Raw genomic sequence first — 20,879 nt, forward strand, 5'->3', positions numbered from 1 at the left:
AAATTGGTCACATTATAACCACAAACATTTTTTGGAATTTTATAAAATGCAAATTCGTGCATAATTGCTACTTAGAAGAAAAATGATACATGCTTCTTCTTCTTTTTTTTTTAAAAAAACTCTTTATTCTGGCACCCAGAAATAAAATCAAACGCAATTGCAATCTGAAAATGAACAGAGCGTGGCACGACTGCCACCTAAGCAAGAGGCGCATTAATTGGAGAAGAAACCAAGAGGATCACAGTAACTTTTATAATTAATCTGGAGAAATTATAGAGAATTAGACATGCACACTACTACTCTGGCGTTTATGGAAAAATGGCAAAAAGAACTCGACTCCACATCACTGTCGATACGAGATCTGTCTATGGTAGTGGCAGCATCATGCTGTGGGAACAGTTTTGTCCAGCAGGGAAAAATGATTGCATTTTTATTTAGCAGTGTGGGACCAATGACAAATGCATAATCTATCTTATCAAGTCTTATTCAACGTCATGAACTACTTTGTGTTGGTCTATCACGTAAATTCCAAGAAAATATGTTTTCAAATCCAAAAAAAAATAAAAATAAAAAATGTAAATAAGGGATGTTCTCTCCTCTTCCCTGCTTTAACAACGTGTTCTCTACTCCTCAAACACTCTCTGTGCATTTCGTGGGTTGGCATTTCTGTCTTTTTATGTCCCTTTCTTGTTCAAGGGAGGAAAACTATGTGCCGTGTCGACGAGACCTGAGAGGAGCCAGGCCTGGCCTTTAACCATGGGGTGTGCCATCTCGGCTGTCACCCTGCCAGGCTGGAGTAAACTCACTGGCCCAATTCTGCTGGTGTGAGAAGTCCTGGATGAATGAGACAGACGGCTGGTGTTGCTCGATGTGTGCGAGAGCTGCAGCGGTCGGCTCAAGCCTGCTGGTTACAGCGCCGGGTAATTTGAGGGTGTTCATACCTCCTGGCTGCAGGGTGAAGCGGTCAGACAGCTCCTGTTGGCTATAATTTAGTGCATGTGAGCTGGAGTATGTATATTTATGAGTGCGTGTGTGTGCGTGTGTAGCCTGGGCTGTGGGGTGATGGACACAAAATTGCTGCTGGCAGGAATACTAACCCAGGTTCCCGGATTGTATTTCTTGGAATGCATACTTGTGCTTGCGCGTATTTAACGAGAGTTGTTTTGTGTGTGTGTGTGTGTGTCTGTCTGTAATAATCTGATCACTTCCATGTTTAGGTGGTCTGGCATGTGAATTGTGTCTATGTTTTTCTTTTCTTTTTGTTTGATTTTTTTTTAGCCACACCTTCAAATGCAGCTTGCAGGTGTAGTGATAGCTCCGAGGAGCGACTATATTCATTGACGTGATTAGAAAGAAAAGACATACGGCCGTAGCAAATTCTCAGAGGACAAACAAAGCTTAAAGAGGAGTTTTCAATGCGTCTAAGCTCCCACCTCTTGGCGGTAGGAAAGTATCTGGAGCACTCAGCGCCATCCCAAGCGCAGTAAGGGTCTCTGGCCAGGCAGCACTCGGCGCAGGCTTTCCCATACACCTCGCAGCGGTGTAAGGACATCTGTGATACTCCCAGGGCTGAGCCGAGGTACAGCTGTTGCTGTGGGAGCGAAAGGAAAGGCGAGCACGTAAAATTAAACGTCCCCGCGTGGCTCGACTGGAGAATTACTCACAAAGAAAAGAAGCCACTTGTGGGTTTTTGTTGTTGGAAGGAGGGACGTGACCTCCGTTTGGTGAAAAACCAACAAGCGCTTCTTCAATCACTTGGCTTGAACATTTATGGTGTAACGATGCCGTGTGAAAACAAGCTTTTACCTGTTTGGTGGAAAGCTCCATAGCCGTAATGGGAGTGGGCTCCTGCGCAAAACAAACACGAGGCAGTGAAGTTCACAATACGAGTGATGAAAAACACGGAGGTGGAAGAAAAAAAAAAAAAAAAAAAAGATCTGCAATACAGACAATCTGGTAGAATCGCTTCGTTTTCGACGTCTTACCCTGAAAACGGTCATCTCCTCGAGCACAACCTCCTCCAGGTCATGCCAGCTCTCTCTGGGAATCGTTACCACTTTTAGCACTGTTCCCATATCTGAAGAAAACAGATGAAAATATAACAAAGTGCGTCTGACTCATTGTTTTTTTTTTAACTTTCTAGACTAGGTCAACTGATCCAAATACTTAAATCCCCCCATGCATCTTTTCTCTCAGTCATTTCACTCCTCCATTGCCCAATACGGTGCATTTAAGCATTTTCAAATGTGAGACGACTCGGCCATTTATGCCCCTCTTCTGTCAGCGGGGGGAATAGATTGATCGAGTGTGGTCAAAATCGCTGTGGTAAAGTGAGCTTGAGAAAGAATGAGGAGCTGAGGCAGAAGTCATGAGAACAAAACCGAGACATAAATACTCATTTTCTGATCACTTCACAGCAGTTAAGACCAACAAAGAACAACCATTTAGGGATGGATCTTTTGGTTAGCCCAGCAGATGCTGCATTTTTCCCCCCCTCTTCCAGCAGCTGGTTCTAGCAGATGTACTGTAGTAGGAAATGTAGTGTCTTGTACTATTTCAGAATTTTTTTTTTCCATGTCACAGGCCAACACAGTGAAGCGCATAATTGAGAAAAATTAGAAATGGTTTAAAAATTGTTACCGTAATACAAGTCCTAAAAGTGTAGAGTGCATTTGTCATTTATTCAGTGTATAAACCCAGTTGCTCCGTGGCGCTGCTAGTAGAGACGTGAAAACTACTCAAATATAGAACTAGATACCCTAGAACAATAGGGAAGGGTTTGACAACATTCCTAAAAAAAAAAAAAAAAACACAACGGAATGGTTTAGATAACGTTCGGCGCAGACCTGCAGATTTAAAAGATGTCCACAGTTTTGTTTTTTTTTTGTCTGTAAAAGTTTTAAAACATTGCTTTCTTTTCTTTCCACTTTAAAATGACATGCTTCTCTGTGTTTTCCAGGACATAAAATCTCAGTGTACCATCATGTCTGTTGTTGTGTGTGTTTGCAAGAAGCCACCGTGAGTCTGTTTCAGGCTAATTTGCTTCGATTGAAAGAAAAGGAAAGTGCAAAATTAACTAAAAGCTTTTATCGGACGAAGCTGCCACGCCTGACGAAGAATTGTACCTGTGCCTATGAACATGACATCGTATTGCCCGTCCTCTGCTTCGACTCTGTCCACCACTAGCTGGGAGAACTGGTAGTCCACATCCGTTCGAACCATGATGGGCCGTCCCCCAATTGGGTGCACTGGGTTGTACATGGCAGGATGACCCCTGGCGAAGGTGATGACATCGTCTGGAAGGTCCTTGGTGGAATCAAAACCTCCGAATGTTTTGCTGGGGCACTAAAATGTTAAAAAAAATAATAATTCAAGCGGTTTTACATATGCACTTCTCTGAAAAAGGTTATGTTCTGCAACTCAACACTTACAGTGCCAGGGCGGGGGTAGGGCACTCTCCCTTGGAAAGGGACCCATTGGTAATTGGGCCCGTCTCTGTGGGCATAGGGACCCAGGAAAACCCTCCTGATGTCAGCCATGCTGTACATGCACACCGCCGAGCCTTTGAATATGTTACTGTGGAGAGAGAACGTCAAACTCAGGAAGGGTGAGAGTGCAAAACTATGCAGAACGGGGAGGGGGAGGAAAGGTTTATTATAGACAAACAAGGGGGATTCATAAATGATTGGGCACAAGGCCGGGATTAGGGTCTTGCGGAACACCGAGGAAAGACAACAAAATGACCCTTCATCACACAAAGATGGAGAGGCGCGAGGCTGTCATTACCTAAGTACTAGATGACAGATTGGAACTTCTCTCTGACTGTTCTCAGCCCCGTGAGAACAGACAGGAATTTGGGCACGCCACCAACAAAACCGAAGACCTGCTAGAGAGCTTTTCTTAAAATCCCTTCCAATATTTTTGCTAGCCTTTGCCTGTGCCAGATGGATGGATTTCGCCTTCCCTGTTCATATGAGCTCCAAACAGGCAAAGAACAGTCATGTGGAAAAGACAGAGTAGGGATGGGTGGGGGGGCGGGAGAGGGGGCACCTATCCAGTCTATGCTTTGTAGGGTCAAACAGATTGCAGCAATTTACGCATTGACTCATCTAGATGGGGAATTTGGTAACTCCCAATGAATATTATATGATCGTACAATGATGCAGTGATAAATTGAACTTAAGTCAATTATAATTCAGTCATGTTTAAAACTTCTTTTTTTTTATTACAGGGCTCCTACACAGTCTATAAAAGGATGGAAGCCTACCCAGCTACCCAACCACTATACACATAAAAACTATAACCTTGAGTCTGGAAAAACGTTGAGTTTCGACATAAAAAAATGTGTAGTCGGAACCTTTGATTTCACCATTGGATTATTATTTGATTTAGTCTGTTAGCTCCTAAAAATATTCTAAAGTTTACTCACTTACATCCAGCATTTAATTCAGATTTTCTTTTGCCAGATGCCCACATGTGAGATTTTGTTTCATGAAGCAGATCTTCAGCACATCTTACGAACCAAAATGTCTCAGGAACATTCAAGATGTCCTTTGTGTTGCTGACTGCGGTAGGAATTTGTATCCGGCTAATTAGGGATGTGGCTGGCATACACACACACGGCCAACATTATCCACCAAAGCATGGAAGATGAATGGATTAGCATTTGGAAATGTTAATTACAAAGAAATTCAATTAACTCCAGGGGCAAGAAAAGACACTCCAATATGCGCGCTCGGGAAGACGAGCGGTTATGTGTTTGTGCAGACACACAACCAAAATAATATGCTAAATACACACACACACACGCGCGCACACATGCATACACACGCAGGGGCACAATCCAACATTGATCTGTCAGTTACGGCTTCCGTGTGCCTCATTAAGCAGTGATATTAAAAGTCAGTTCCTTCTGAGTGTCTGGTCTATTCATCTCTGAAAATCGGCCACTTAGAAAACCAATTAAACCCCTTTAATTCCTCAATGCCCCATAATTGAATTTTACAGCCCACGTGTGTGTGTGTGTGTGTGTGTGCGTGTGTGTGTGATTCTGTGCAGCAGGCGTGCGAACACGTAGGTGGACGCCCGCCAACGCGCGCCAGCCTCAGCAGACAAAAGCCATACGGGTGTGGCGACGCGAGGCGCCTGTCCGTATGTGTTAGCCCGCACCGCTGTTCCATTCAGCTCGTCTTATCATTGGCTGTGATTGACGGGGAGGTGAGGGGGGGTGGGGGGAGGGCGTGTGTGTTTGTCCTCTTTTGAAGCCCCTCAAACACAGCAGTGGACACAGAAAAAGGGCCCCCCCCTCCTTTCCCCGAATGCAAATGTACCATCACCACGATAAGTGCCACCATCTGTGCCATTTCAGTTCATTTATCTGCCCTTCCCCATGAATTCACCTCTCCACATGCTTAAAAAGAGCCACACCCGGCCCCTGAGAAAATCCCCATTCACGGCTGTGGGTGGTGGCCAGGGAAGGAACGCGCATTCCTGCTAAGTGAATATCATGTTTCTCTGGCTCCCTCATGCTCCGTAATGCGATTTCCCCGGCAAGGTTTGCCAGGGTTTCGATGAGATGGGTGGGGATGCGGGTGGGGGACAGGTAGCGAGGAATGGGGGAATTGGATGAAAGTAATTCCTAAGCAGAGAAGTGGAGAGGTTTTTGATTGGAGAGGGGAAACAACCGTAGGACACCTGTAAGTGAATTAGAGGAGTGCTGTCTGGGAATTTCGACTGGACCACGCTTGGTCGATCACATTCTCCGCTGAGCTTGAAATGCTAACTAAATTACACCCTAAAAAACAAAAAGATAAAGTTATTTAATGATTACCTAATAGAAAATATAAAGCCTATGTAAAAACAAAAAGATAAAGTTATTTAATGATTACCTAATAGAAAATATAAAGCCTATGTTTATAACATACAAAGAAACTGGATTTGCCAACGGAAATAAATCAACTCCTTTTGATCTCCTGGCAGGAAATTGACGAAACAAATACGATATGGCCAGAATTCGTCGCGCTATTTGAGAATTTAAGCCCTTAAAGCAGAGACTGAAGGTCATTGTGTTTAAGGTCTGTACCTTGAAGTGGTGAATACGGCGTAGATAACTGGATTCTTTGGGTCCTTGGAGCTCATGAGAAATACATCCTCTAGAAATCAGACATAAAAATGAGAGAACATTTTAAAACGGATGCTCAACGGTTTTTTTGTTTTCTTTTTTCAGTTTTGCAAATTAAGAACCCACACTTACGCAGTTCATCAAAGTGTGTATCAATGCCATTGACCCCGGGAACTGAACAGATGAGACGAGCCTTTAGAAAAGTCGTCCACTTGTTCACGAGGCTCCTGTGACCTCCCATGTCATTCTGCAGAGAGGAATTACATTTCTGTCAGCTCTACATGTACCCGAAGTACCTCGAGCAGAATTAAATGGGACTGGTGTTGTCATTATGATGAAGATCATGAGAGGGATTTTATTCTGTTTGTGTGTGTTGTTACCTTACACAGTTGTCCGATCCTGGCAATCGTAGCCTTCCCGGTGTGCTCTCCGTCCATTGCGTTCTCCTTAAAAAAGAGGAAGATCTTGTCGTCCTCAGGGTTGTCACTTTCAGGGATCAGGTTTACACCAATAAATCTGGGGTCTGGAGCAAAAAAAAAAAAAAAACATTATTAAAGCATATCTTAACTTGCCTACTGTAATGTTACGGGATGTCCTAATTGGTGAAATTAGGTGAAATATCTGATTTCCTGACAAAACAATTAATAGTGTCTGTTGTACGTATGTTATTTGCCCTTTATGTGCACTGAATTTATATCATCATTGTAACAAATCTCGGTTTTCTCTTCATGATATTTGTATGATATTCCATGGCATTGGCTAGTACAGCTTCCCAGCTGACTGTTCCTGTTGGGGACAACACTTGTATAATCTTTCGTGAAGCAAGAACTTTTTTTGGTACATTTGGTCTGGGGAAAAGAAGGAAAATACTTTGATCTTTGTGAGTACCTTCTGGATAACACTGTGAAATTAAGCACATTTCGACTACGAGATGTAGAGGTTACACATGGGGAGCAAAAATGTTGCTTCACATAAAAATACATCTTTTATTTTAGACAGAAGCTGTTTCAACTCAGATAAATCTTTAGCAGAAACTCGTTTTAGAGCAAAATTAATTTTTTTACATTTAATGAAATGTTTATCCAGGACATGGCATCTTCAAATGTTTATTCATAAATGACTCTGGTAGGTTTCAGGGACATCAAAAATCCAGATTGTGACGCACATAATTATTTCTAAATTCCAATTTCAAATCCAGTACTCTGATGTTACGACTCCGAAATCGGTTCGGTTGTATTTTGAGTTATACCTCGGTAAATTCCTAACAGCCCCACACTTTGTGCCATAAGTGCTCCAGATCCAGATTCAATAAAAGCCCCCGTCTCCATACCACATCCTCACAAAAAAACCAAGGCCCCTAAGAAAAACGAAAAAAAAAAAAAAGGACCTAAAGTTTGAGAAAATATCAAGGCGATTCGGAAAAGCCTGAATTTAGGTAACTAGCGAGCAGAAAGCTACCACAACCACTAACGGCATCATCACAAAGCGTAAATCGAGCCTCCGTCTGAAAAGCTTGGGGGTTAGCTGGGTAGAAACAAGCAGTGCCATGTTACATCGCTGCAGCCTTTTAGGATATGGAGTAGCCGTGAAAAAGGAGAGTGCGGCCAAAGTGGGGAGCAGATTTATAATCGCCCGCGTTGGTGCGAGAACTCCGTTATAAATCATGTAGACTTCTCGAGACCTTTTTACGACGAACACGGCCTGCTAAACGTACACCATCAGAAATCTTTTTAAGCTTAAAAAAAAAAAAAAAAAAAGCGTTTTTCAATTGACCGCACGTGTTATCGACAAAAGAGCTCTTTATTCAGAGGATATCAGGGTGAATAAGAATGTGAAGAAATCCATAAATAAACCTAGCAACCTCTAAACTACCATTTAACCTTAAATCCTTTAAGAATCATCTGGTATTACTGATCCATTCCATAGTATTGCTCTTGTTACGTTCGAGTACCATGTAACCTTGTTGATAAAGGCTCAATGGAAGATCCCCTCCCCAGTAATCCACGCAATTACAATCCTCCCTTTGTTGAGACGCCGTTTGGATTTCGCAGAGCCGAACGGCTGCAATCCCCGGCGTATTTGTTTGAACAAGGTGAAAGATTGATGGGGATTAGAGCTATAACAAAGACTTCTCCCTTCCAAATGACTCCTATTAATACGTCACAGTAATCAGCACCACCGAGACCGGTATTTGTGATTTTGATGCTATGGGTGGGGATTGAGAGGAACTGGAAGGAATTTGACTCCACTACAGGAAAACAGCTGAAAGTGGATTAGTTCTGTGGGAAAGAGGGAGGAAAAAGGGATGGCGCAGCTTGAGGGAAAAGTTCGAACTGACCTTTTGTGGCTCTCTCGGTCCTCTTGCAGTGGTGATAGATCGCCAGAGAGACTGAGAAGTCAATAACCCTCTCTGCAGCTCTAATCTTACTAGAACAAGAAAAATCCAGTGGCGCTCTGAATGAGCTCTGATATCTGATTTCTGCGCATGAATGGAAATGTTTCAAGACCCGAGGCTTAGGGGAGAATTAAATGCTTCAAAGTCTAATGAAAAGATCAGCTGTGTCTTTTTCGTTTTTTTTTTTTCTAATTGTGGGCTGTGCTGGTGGTTTAGACCACACTTATCCAATTTTACTTGACAAGTAAATATTGATGAAAGTTGAAAATTTACAAAGCCAAAAGGTTGGCTTTTTAACAGTTGGTTGAAGAGGAAGGCCACAATTTAGTACAAATACCGTAGCATTAACCAAACCTTAAATTTTGATCATTTACCTACATTCTCTAAGCCGTGACGTTTTGCTTTCCTGCTTCATTGGTTCATGAGTAGTTTACGACTCGGCCAAAAGATAACTCCCACAGCTTTGCTGCTGGAGCTGGTTTCTCAAAAATAACGGCTGCTTTTCAGACCGTTTTAATTTCAGTGCCGTTTTGCTCATTAAAATAATAATAATACTTCTCAGAAACTGTAGAGGAAGTCCAAATGTTGGCCATCTCCTCCATCAACTATCTACTGTGGCCACAACAAAGTCCACTTCTTATTGGCTGATCCCTCCCTCATGACATCTCCTCTACGGGAAGCTCTAGCTGTGGGAAGCTGGTGTGGTTTTCCAACACAAAGTTTAACATTTAAAGGAAGCTTTTCTCCTTCAAAGAGGCTAGAACAGACCCAGGCATACGGCCTTAACAATCTTTGCATACAACATATCTGTCCCAACCTAAAACTGACAAGCGAAGGAATGGGTTTATCTTATGTTTTTTTCACTTAGATTAAAAAAAGAAGCCAAAAGTTTTAATTAAAGCATTAAAATAAGGAGAGTATGCCTCATTTTTCTGTCTTAAAGAAGAACAAAGTTTATCATACCATTAAGCCATCGTGAATCGTGCTGCTCTGTTCTGATTGGATGATGATCTCCGAGGGTACGGAAAATGGCAAAGTCCCTTCCCATGAAATCAGCAGACGTTCCAGAGTACAGCTCTCCATCTGCCGACGAGTGGTTCCAGTCAGAAATAAAGAACCGTCTCCACGGTGACTGCGTTCGTTGAGGTGATGAAGGCGGCGGTCAAACTCACCAAGCAGGAGTGACGCTGAAAGCATTTTGGGGTCGTAGGGGCTTTTCCCTCTGCCGTTCTCAAATTGGGAGGCCAGTCGGAATATGTTGTCCTGAAAGTGTAAAAGGGGGTCAAAGTTCAACTTGAGGCTAATGAAAGCCGCATATAAGCCCGGTTGAAGGTACATTTATAGTCTGTGTTTCGAGTTACAATATATTCTCATTATAGCGTTCTATTTTGGGCTGGGATGCAAAACAAATTCAGCCTGACATGAGCAGTGAGTAATGTGCTGTTTTTTTTTTATATAACACAGTTGGGCTGCTCTGCCACAGGTCAACAACAGTTTCTGCAACAGTGAAGTGTAAAGTAAAGTAGGAAAGAGCAGAAATAAGTAAGATTTTCTTTTTTTTTATCCAGCGATGGCACTTTTTTTTTTAAAGCTCAAATATCTAAAATAAGGCCTTAATGGTGAAAGCACTCACAGCTCTGCCCATTAGTGGTCTGCAGAACTCATGCTGGTGCATTGATTAACCTGCAGCCCTCTACTGAGAAAAGTGATTAATCTTTAATATAAGAGAAGAGTTATTTAATATCCAGCTGCTACAACTGGACTATTTGCAGGCCCATCTTTTCTCACACAAAAGAAAACACAAATGGGAAGGTAATTGCTGTGGTAGGCATTTCAGATTCTGCAGCGGCGGCGTCGCTCTTTACAACAAGCAAGCACTCATTTAAATTGCCTTCTGCATATCCACCAATAGATTAAAAAAAAAAACTAGAACTTTTAAATTATCTCGGAGTATATTAAATAATCAAATACCTCTGCTCTTTTGCCCATTTCCAGATAAGCGCAGATGGGGTGGAAGGCTCCTGTTCCACAGATGTACAGATGGGTCTGGTTATACGGTTGAAGGACCCGGATGAAATTAGAACACTCCTTCTGAAACACAAGTAAAAGAAACACCAGGGCTTTAACATTACAGATAACTTTATACAAGGAATATACAGAACATAAAGCAGGTAAATGACATAGAGAATCTCATTTTGGTACAGACATTTTTAAGAAAATTGTAAAAGCAATCATAGTTATTGAACTTCTACATTTTGTCACAATACAATTTATTTTAAAGGAATTTTAGATAATAAATCAGCGAAAAGCAGTGAATGAGCAGAAAGGAAACACATACATACAATAAAAAAAAAAACGGCAAAAAAAAAAAAACAAAACAAAAAAAACCAACCTGTGGCTTTATTTACATTTATCCACTGAGTTAACATTTTGTAGAACCACCACAACCCTAATCACCCCAATTATGCCAGGTCACGTTTCACATGTCTCTACCAGGCTTGCACATCTGGAGATGGACAATTTTGGCTTTCTTGTTGCCACTCTTGCATAAAAGCCAGACTTTTACAGGGGGACAACTAATAGCTGTCCTGTCAACAGATCCGCCAACGTGTACAGTGGATCTCTGGCATTCCTCCAAAAACTGCCATGTGCCTCTTGGCTGCTTCTCTGATTTATGCTCTTCTGGACCGGGCTGTTAATTTGGCAGTACGGTTCGGTGTTAGTGGGGCTGCAGTTGTGGAATACTTTTGCCATAGTTTAATGATGGACTGAACAGTGCACTGTGTGCTTCCCATAGGTTGGTAGAGTATGTAAGAAACTTATTCCTGATGTAAAAGAAAAAGTTTAGAGGTAGGGATACTTTCATAAGCATTTGGTGTCTTCCAACTGAGGGGGGAAAAAAAGAGAAAAGACTAAAAACAGAAAGTATCCGGGCTTGGGAGAACAGCTTTGATTAAAATCCAGTATATGAGCGACTTTCCAGTTGGTTTGGAAAGACTCACGAGGCAGAGTCTCCATCAAGGCAACCCCACCTGGAAGTCAAATCAGGGAAATCAGCCGCAGCTCTTTTAATGATCCATATGCTTGAATTTACACACACACACACACACACACACACTGTTTGGTTTGGCTCTCCTCTAACTTTTGATGGTCCCAGCGGTGTGAGACTGTTTATTAGGGCGCTAATCAGCGCCATTGGTTAATGCAGGAGGCTTATTAGCAGCCTTGAGGAGCTGATTTAGGCACATATGTTTAAGAGATTAAGCTCAGGTTAGCCCAATTATGAATACATGCTCAATATCCGTCGAACAAATCGGTGCACAGCTGCAGGAGGATTTGGAAAAACAGAGCACATCACGTTAGATGACAGCCAAATTACCCCCTTTCTTTCCCTGCCTCTTTAACACACATATATCTGTTCAGACTTTCAAGCTCACAGACGCCTCGTTCTGATTATGTGATGATGCGAGGCAAAAGAAAAAAATGGATGCGGGGCATCAGATTGAAGTGATGACATTTTCCAGAGCAGCATGAATTAACAGTGTGATCACAAGTTGCAGTCCTTCCTCCAGCATAAGAAATTTCTGTTATTTTTCTAAAAGGGCAAAAAGTGTTGCTTCAGCTCCGACTGTTTTATCTTCCTTGGTAATTTTCCTCAAGGAGAAGCTTTGACATTCTGAGAAATAATGTACTTTGGTTCCTTGTTTAAGAGGGTGGCCGCTCTCTCCGTTTTGTAGAGACGAACTCTACAAAACATTTGGAGAGAACTGCCGGCTGGCTTTCAATGGCTGGATTGTTAGCCTGCAAGCAGAAAAGACAAAAATTGGGATTTATGCTTTCATGGGTGGCAAGAGGATGAACGTTTTCTTGACTGGACGCCTGTCTGGTCTCACGAAAGGAATCAACACCAACACAATTTGGTACCAACATCAAACCACGAAAACAATTAAGTCTTCGAATATGATCTTTCAAATTGCATGCCATGTCATTGTCGCTGTCATTTTGGTTGCAATCATTGGACTTGGTGTCAAATTCCCAGTAAGAAAAGTCACTTTAGTGGGCAACTCATCCTAACTAAAAACAGTTAGGATGTTTAAAAAGATCAGCTAGTATTTTCACACAAAATGAGTCAAAAGTATCAATAATATTGTCCATTTAAAAACGTCAGTAAGACATTTATGCGACTGAACCTGCATGCAGAGCTGCTGCCTTGAACGTATGGGTCTCCGTTCCTTAACGACTTTACCTTCTGTTTCCTCCCGTTGAACTGCCGAAGCCCTCTGTCCGCTCACATCATTCTCACGCCCTATTATGTGCATTTCATCAACTTCAATAAAGCCCCTCAAGGGTCAACCGTGTTAAGAATTTAACACGGGCGTCTTTGTTGGAGTCGTCAGCTACGCGGTAGGTAAAGTTGCACCTAAACACTGACAGGTGTTGGGAGCAGTGACACGAGTGCAGCTGTGCGTTGCCCCCCAGTAATAAACCGCTTCCTTGATCACAAAACCGTGACAAACAAAATCCACACGGAGAATAAATGACTCATTTTTGGATAAATTTAATCACTCCTTTTGGACAGGGTGTTGAGCATGACTCCCCGTCAGAGAAATGGGTGGACAGATTTGGACATGTGTGGGTAAGTTAAGACAAAAAATAAATAAATAAAATAAATAAATGACAGGATCTCTGAGTAAATCCAGAAAACGTACTGGACATTTTGCAAGAAAACGGCTGGATTTTGATTTTCTTTTTCCATGATTACTGGGCAGCAAATCACAAATGACATCAGGAATTTCAACACAAAGCTCTAGTCGTGTGTCTGAACTCACGGTTCAGTACATTGTGGTGCAACAACCTGGACAATGTTACAGTCGCTGAGCTAGGAGTAGCAATAAAGTCCTTAGGCATTTCTTTTAGAGGGGGGCAGCTGTTACATTCGCTTCATGGCTGTAAATTGTGGTTTAGAGAAAGGCATTGCTTTTGGGAGCTCTGAATGCTTTGGTAATGTCCTAATCAAGGCCTCTCTGTGTTTTACCCCCGTCTCTGCTCTCACCGCCTCATTCTCAAAGGTAAACATTTTCACAGCATGCAAATACCTAACTTTGTCTATTGTGCGATTCTGTGAACTCTTTCCTGTGTGTGATGGAGTGCCAGTGTGCTGCTCATGTGCTTTGGAATGCAAAAGTATTCAAATCCCCTGATGTTTTCCAGATTGTCTCACAACCCCCCCCAAAACCACCCAGTTAAACATCATGGTCGTAGTATCATGCTGTGGGTGTTCATTCGGGGTAAATAAGTGCAACTAAGTACAAGCAATTAAATAAACATGTTAAAGGCTGCTATATATGGGAGGTTCAGCTTCCAGAGGGAAAACAAGCCAGAGTACCGGTAAGATTGTTTGGGCTAACACCTTGTGTATTAGAATGACCCAGTCAAAGGCCGGACCTAAACTCTCTAACTTCGCAAGGGGCGGTCATTTTCACTTTAAGCGAAACCCCCAGAAATCTGCCGTTGACTCTGAGCACAGAGGAGCCGCCGAGTTTCAAAGGGATGCGTGCAATTCCAGATAATCCCACAAAACCTGCAGCCCTGCCGTCGAGATTCATCCAACCGTGAAATTGAGATCGGATACAACACCGAGAGGGCCTTTCTAAACAGCAACACAAAGATAAGATACGCCAAACACCAGCGAGCACACAAAGTCGGTCGCACGCGGTCCGTGTTGGAGCAGACTTGCCCACGCGAGCCAACACGCAGTGACAGATAACATGAATTCAAACAAAAGATTTCCCACATACAAATTCACATGCGTGCTGGAAGTCCGCTACATAAAACACGCCTCCAGAATTTAATCTATTCATCGTGGAAAGCCAATCACCTCAGTGTCATTTGTCCTTGCCCCGTTTATGCACCGTGTACACTCGATCCGTAAGGTTATTTGCAGGTGCCGCTGAGGAACGGTGAGCTGGCCCGTAGAGGGTTAAATGTGGCAGAGGTGAAATGGAGCATTGCCTTTATCAGAGGTAATTTTCTAGCTCTCCAGTTCTATTGTCCCTTTTAAGAATACTCCGTCGAGATCCTTACTTCTACTCTAAATAACATTTTAGATTCATCTGAAAAGATTCAGAGAGAAGAAGAAGAAGAAAAAAAAAGAAAGAAAATTGAACGGATAACGAATACTCAGTCCATGGACAGAATCCAAACATGATGCCATAATGAATGAGGGACTTACTGCCGAATCCTTCCCTGCCCACTTGCATTCATCCCTCTTGGAGGGGGTGGCGGGCCACGCAATCTGTGCAAAAAGGAGAAAGACAAATTCACGTTAGAATGGAGGTTGAGAGAGAGACGAATGTGTCCTCTCGTGAGACGAATGCAGGGAAACCGTAAGTCCTCAGTGCAAATCGGGGGGATAAAGGGGAGCATTTCCACTCAAATTCAGTTGAATTTGCCTTGAAGCGATCCATTTCAGGTCACTATACAACGTATTTCCGATAACGAGGCGAAAACAGCTCACAGGAAAACAAATCGAAATGAATAAGTTTCACAAAGTAAAACATGCCAGGTGTTTTGTTTTTTTTCTTTCTTTTTTGTAAAATACACTGAAAGCGATCAGAATATTCAGGGGTGTCAGCAGCTGTTCTCATTCGAATTTCCTCTCGTTAAAAATCTTAAACATGAGGTTGTACTTTTCACTTCAAATATGGTCAGAAAGTTGTGTTTTGCAACTCGACTCGGAGGAGTTTGATCTCACTGTTATTCACATGTGGCCCCTGGTGTCGCATTAATTGTGGACACACTGAAGGAATAAGCTGCGTTTAAGTAAATCTAGGATGATTATGCTCTCAAGACGCAGTTGTGACAGAGACTTCCCCCCCTCCCACCCTCTCCTGGTCACACAGATGTCAGTAGACAATGGAAATATATGCACATACATCTTCATGCATTAATACATTCTCACATTTCCTTAGTCCAATAATGTGCTGCATCTCCTCTGTGGATCAGCTGCAGTTTGTTAACACAAAAACCTGTGCAGCTTTTTGGCATTTTCCTGTAATGATGCTAAGCAACGCTTGTAAACAAAAGAAAAGGAAATTCAGGGACACATTTCCTCTTCTTTTTTTTTCTTTTTCTTTTACATGGGTATGCATTTTTCATCAGTTTCTTTTCCCTGTGCAGCTCCCTGCAGCCTGCAGGCAAGTCCATGTCAGACCCGTGTGTCTGATAGCAGCCCGAATCAGATAAAAAGACCGTTAACCTAGTCCAGGTGGAGTAATGGAATTACGAACAGCCGTGTCTGGACCGAGACAGACGGCGGGCGGAATGAAGGCAAAGAGAAAGGGAGATGAAGTAATGGATTCCAGAGGGGATTTGGGCGGCAGAGGAGAGGCGATTTAACTCGAGCGCGTTTCTCTCCAACACACAAATACCACCAAACTTCAGACTGAAGGGGAGGTTTGGAGTTTTACCTGTTTGTGGTCTCTGTTTATGTTGACTAAGTCGAACGAGAAGACGTAGTCCTCAGCTCCAACCAGCAGTCTCCCTCGCTCCTCGTCCAATAAGAATGTGTCGTAGCCCGAACTATTTGCCAGGCCATTAAAGGTAAGGAGGTTACTGGATTCTAACATTTCTGAAAGAAAGAAGTACAAACAAAGAATCACAAAAATGCAAAGATCAATTTCAAGTACAAGTAGTGCCAGTAAATATATTGCAGCTTGCTAACATTCTGCTTTTTTAGTATCTGAGTAAAAAAAAAAAGTTATATATACATATAAATGTATATATATATATATATATAGCTAATCGTGACGTGAGGCACTGCAAAATTATAACCAAGGAAATTGCATGTTTCATTAATGTCCACATAAATATTTGCAGGCGCTCACAAACCGAAGCGTGCCATTCAAGTCCGGCATTAGCAGTTTTAAGAGCGCACAGCATGTCACAATCAGGAACCGAGCTCAGGCTGCTCAGCCGTGTGATTGGCTGAATAATTCATAATGGAGTCAGAAACAGTGGAAACACTTCATGTAAGGAATCATGCGTGGGTGGGTTTCATGTATCTGCAAATAGGTTATTACATAAATTACCATTAAGGGGATTTAGGACTGCAGATGCACTTCTGCACAATGTTTCATTTAGACGTACAGGTTCGTGTAAGGTATGAGATGTCGATGCGTCGCAGAGCAGAGAAGAAAACCAAGAGCAATCTGTGGCCTTTAGGTCCAGCTGCTACTTCATCCCTAAGTTAAAGTTTAATCACCAAATCTGGGTTTCATCAGCTATGATGAAGCTTAGAGCTGCAGTAAGAAAGCCAACAAAAGAGACCACTTGTTTTCACAAAAAACTAGTTGAAACAAAATGGAAATAAAATTACAGAAACGGATTTCCGTTCAATGCATAAGTCCCTGATAAGTGACTGTTGTGGCTTTTTGGGGTTTTCTTTTCATCTGCAATTAAGCAACACATTCGAACTGCTTAGTTGCAATTGCTTAGTCGGTGTTTGGGCACAAATTAAAATAAATTATTGTTACTAATAGAACTGATGTAAAAAAATATATAATTGATGTGATGGAGTTTTACACCTCTTTTGCTTTAGTGTAATTCATTTGATAAATTGATGTTCTAGAGTACAGGGACTTATGAAATCATATATATATATATATATATATATTTTTTTTTTTTTTTTTTTTTTTTTTTTTTTTTTTTTTATGGAAGAAGGTGTCACAGTTCTTCAAGCACATTCAATCAGATGTCCTGAAATTTTTCTGGTACTATCCAGGAAAGAGACTCAAATGTCCCTTTAGGCCCACAATGAGGCTGGATGGTTAAATGATACCAACTGGAAAACCTTTCAGTCAATTTAGAAGACGAGTCAAGCGTGTGGCGAATACCAAAATTTAGAATTGAGCTATAAGCACCGACCATGCATACTATTGAATCAGTGGCAATATGTTAAAGGAGAGGAACCAGGACAAAACTCTGAGGCAAACCAAAGGAAAAACTCAGAGACGGGGCATGACTGCTGTCTATTAAGCCATTTGTTCTGGATTCTTGTTCTGGAAACTTTAATCAAATTAGGTTTGATTTGTCCCTCTGGAGATTTGTACTGGGCAAAGTTGATTTGTTTTAATGATTTTTGTGGGGAAAATTCTCCATTTTAACCAGAACCAGAAAAGGAGATGAACAGAACAGAAAGGACATTTTTTGGAATTATTGGACTGCAAGTTGTTATAAAGCTGTTGATTATTTAAAAGCAAAACTTTGTTTTGATGCAACATGCTTTAGTGGCATGTTTCTCGAAACTATTTTTAAGACAGTAGCTTGAGCAAAAATCTGCTAAAGTCAAGAACCATACTGTGTAAATAAACTAAAAAAACATCATAGTTCAATTTTTAATACACATTTCTATAGTGGATAGCAAAGGTTTGTTGTATTTCTGTATCTAAGATATTCTAGATACAATTTTCTTTTCACTATAATAAGGTGCAAAATGTTGTTGTTGTTCTGAAACTGGCAAGGCAGTCTAAAACTAAATGTTGTAAAAAAAAAGAAATAAAAAAATGACACATTTATTCATGTTTTACTGAATACAGAACATGTAAAAGAAATTAATATATCAAGCATCACCATCAGCATGAAGATTGGACACCAAAGTCATTGATTCATGACATCAAAACAAGCACAACCAAATAAATACACATAAAAGAAACAGCCCAGTCATCGCTTCCTACAAAACGCGGCTTGATGGGACGTTATAGAAGCCATCTGCAGCCGGTCACAGTGCGTAAGATCTTGGACATCTGTCCACATGAAAGAAGGAAAGGGAGACGGATGAAGGACGCGGCATTTCTCTCCGCTTTGAAAGAGCAGCAGGCGGGTGGCATGGGGTTGCGAGAGGGGCGTGGTTGTCACCTAATAAAGATGGCTGTGCCATATCCACGTCGGCTGAATTCGGGCTCGAAGGAAGCAGAGTGGGTGGGTGTGGGTACGAGTGGTGGTCTGTGGTCAAGAGTTTGCGTGAACATTTGTAGAGTGGCCGGAGAAGGGAATGCGTGTGGGCCTCAGGGTGGAGAGATCGTTACTCTGTTCCAATATGCTGCCATTCGCAAACACGTGGCTACCATAACTGTCGCCACTTCACTTCTACCAGATTGGGATTATTTAGAAAATGCATAGATTTAAGAACTTTGATTCAAAGCTGCTTTTAAGCAAGCAACCCGAATCTAAAGAAATGTAGAGAAACTGATGATGTGTTTAGATAGGAAGTCAAAAAGAAGCACAAGGATACAAGAAGCCTATTTCTGTGTTATATAGAGACAAGTCTTCAGGTTCATTCAGACTTGGTGAGAGTCGGATTTAAATCAGACAACAGGTAAGCAGAAAGCAGTACAGAAAATTCGCTTTGCATTCTGACTTTGAGAAATCAACCTCCATCAAGTGGGAAATATGGAAATATGATTTTTAGTCAGAGTGGCAAGAAGTCATCTTATGTTTCAGCAATGAAAAAGTGGAATGGACATGGCAAAAGGAAAAACTCGACAAAGAACAACGAATTACATCTAGAAGATTTTGGGATGGCAAAGGAGAAACAGGAAAGTTTGAATACGCAGCTGAGAGTTGAAGCAAATCGATGGGGGGGAAAAAAAAAAAAAAGTTGTCATGCAAAGTCCGTATGTGACGACCCGTGTGATGTGAAAACAAGCTGAATCCAGGAGCTAATCCAACATGAACTCTGTCACGAAAGGTTTCCTCCAAATGAGCCGAGGTATAGAAAAAGAAAGAAAGAAAAAAAAAAAGAGACAGACATACATCTCTCAACATGTGGTGATCTTTGACAAAGACAAGGTGGCCTGTGCGCACGAAAACACAGAAAGGGCTTTATCTGGGCCGAGATCTACTGCGGTTTGGGGGGGAAAAAAAAAAATTTAAATTCTGAGAGAACTGGGGCGTAAGCACCTAAGGACCTCCAACCTAAACACAGACACGCTCGTTTGGAAATGGGAGCACAGGAGACGGGGAACAGCAGAGCTCATACAAAATATAGCAACTGAGCGGAGAACATGCATATTCACAGAGAACACAAACTCTGGCACACAGAGGGAAAAGGAGATTTATCATAAATGCGCCGTGTTATTTTTAAAAATGCAAGCCCCACTCGAATGCATATCTCACACAGGTTCTACTTGAAAACAGATATGTCCAGTCAACTCTAATCTACTCTGATTTTTATTTGCTTACGCAGCGCAAGCTAGTTTAACAGCGGCATGTGGAACACAGTCCCTAACTTGGGACCCCCAATCACACACACACACACACACACACTATGATGGATGTGGCCCCCTTGCCACACACAGCAGGCTCACACAACCCATTCAGTGCACACGGATACCGACACAAAACCTTCTCTGTACACATCCACTGAACACAGTTCAGCCGGACACGTGCAATCTTTCTCCATTCAGCGTCCATTTTTGCGCTCTTTTCTTTTGCACAAATGCGCCATCTGCTCATGTTCAATAGCAAATTCTGCCGTTTACATGTGGAACCTGAAGCTACGCTCGTCAAGGTGAACGCCGCCACACAGAAGCGCTTTTTACGTTCACTCACACATACGCCAAAAAGACGCCACACCTGCGTTCATACGAAATCCCCGAAAACTTGTGATTTAATTGAGCTCGTAAATGAACTTTATTGAAAGAAACAATGGAAACTTGGACACAAAACCTACAATGCTCATGGTTAGTGCCTGGGAACCTATTCATGCCTTCAACCTTCATACTGCGTCCTGCTGCAAACACAATATTCTACGTTTTTTGATAAGGTTTTAGGTGACAAACCAATGCAACGTATTTCATTGTGTGAAGTTTAAAAAAGAATGCATCGTTTAGAAAATCTAGAGTAAATAATCTAAAATCGGTGGAGTGCATTTGTGAGCAGGTTACTGTTGGCGTCTAGAGACAAAGTCTTGAAAATTGAAAAGTCTTGCTCCAGCTTCTTCAGTTGGCTTGCTTCTCAACGCTGACATGCAGATTTTCTTTCAGGCTCGCCTGAATCAACACTTCCACCGTCTCTGTTGGGAAAGAGCTTAATGCTCTCCAACAATCCTCCGAGGGCGTCGTGAATCCGTCTCATTTCAACTCAGATCAAATTACGCACAGGTGGATTCCACACACAGATTAGGTGAATTCCCTGTGTCCAGAAATGCTAAATCCATTTGGACCTCCCGACAGACACGCAGCTGTCATGTCGTTATGCAATTTTGAATAAATCTGGAGTCCATCTTGAGCGAACAACAAAACTGTCTCATCAAAATTAACATAATGCAGGAAGTCAGGAAGTCAGCCTTATATATATATATAT

The 20,879-nt window shown here is 41.9% G+C and overlaps 1 protein-coding gene across 2 annotated transcripts in view; it reads right to left on the reverse strand.

Moving 5' to 3' along the window:
- The window catches only part of sema3aa (sema domain, immunoglobulin domain (Ig), short basic domain, secreted, (semaphorin) 3Aa), a 35,592-nt gene that overhangs the window by 3,399 nt on the left and 11,314 nt on the right, over positions 1–20,879 (reverse strand). Inside the window, exons 2-14 of one of the 2 annotated variants that reach the window (XM_007564025.2) lie at positions 15,986–16,146; positions 14,749–14,811; positions 10,488–10,604; positions 9,689–9,779; positions 9,480–9,599; positions 6,502–6,644; positions 6,254–6,368; positions 6,083–6,152; positions 3,432–3,576; positions 3,126–3,345; positions 1,986–2,077; positions 1,807–1,848; positions 1,434–1,591 (exon numbers count right to left, since the gene is read on the reverse strand). In XM_007564025.2, the coding sequence (XP_007564087.1) occupies positions 1,434–1,591; positions 1,807–1,848; positions 1,986–2,077; positions 3,126–3,345; positions 3,432–3,576; positions 6,083–6,152; positions 6,254–6,368; positions 6,502–6,644; positions 9,480–9,599; positions 9,689–9,779; positions 10,488–10,604; positions 14,749–14,811; positions 15,986–16,146 (1,537 nt within the window). Of the gene's footprint in view, positions 1–1,433; positions 1,592–1,806; positions 1,849–1,985; positions 2,078–3,125; positions 3,346–3,431; positions 3,577–6,082; positions 6,153–6,253; positions 6,369–6,501; positions 6,645–9,479; positions 9,600–9,688; positions 9,780–10,487; positions 10,608–14,748; positions 14,812–15,985; positions 16,147–20,879 lie in introns of both variants that reach the window. The other variant, XM_007564023.2, reaches the window with a different exon arrangement.

The sequence above is a fragment of the Poecilia formosa genome, unplaced genomic scaffold (genome assembly GCF_000485575.1).
Source record: "Poecilia formosa unplaced genomic scaffold, Poecilia_formosa-5.1.2 Scaffold154, whole genome shotgun sequence".
NCBI lineage: Eukaryota > Metazoa > Chordata > Actinopteri > Cyprinodontiformes > Poeciliidae > Poecilia > Poecilia formosa.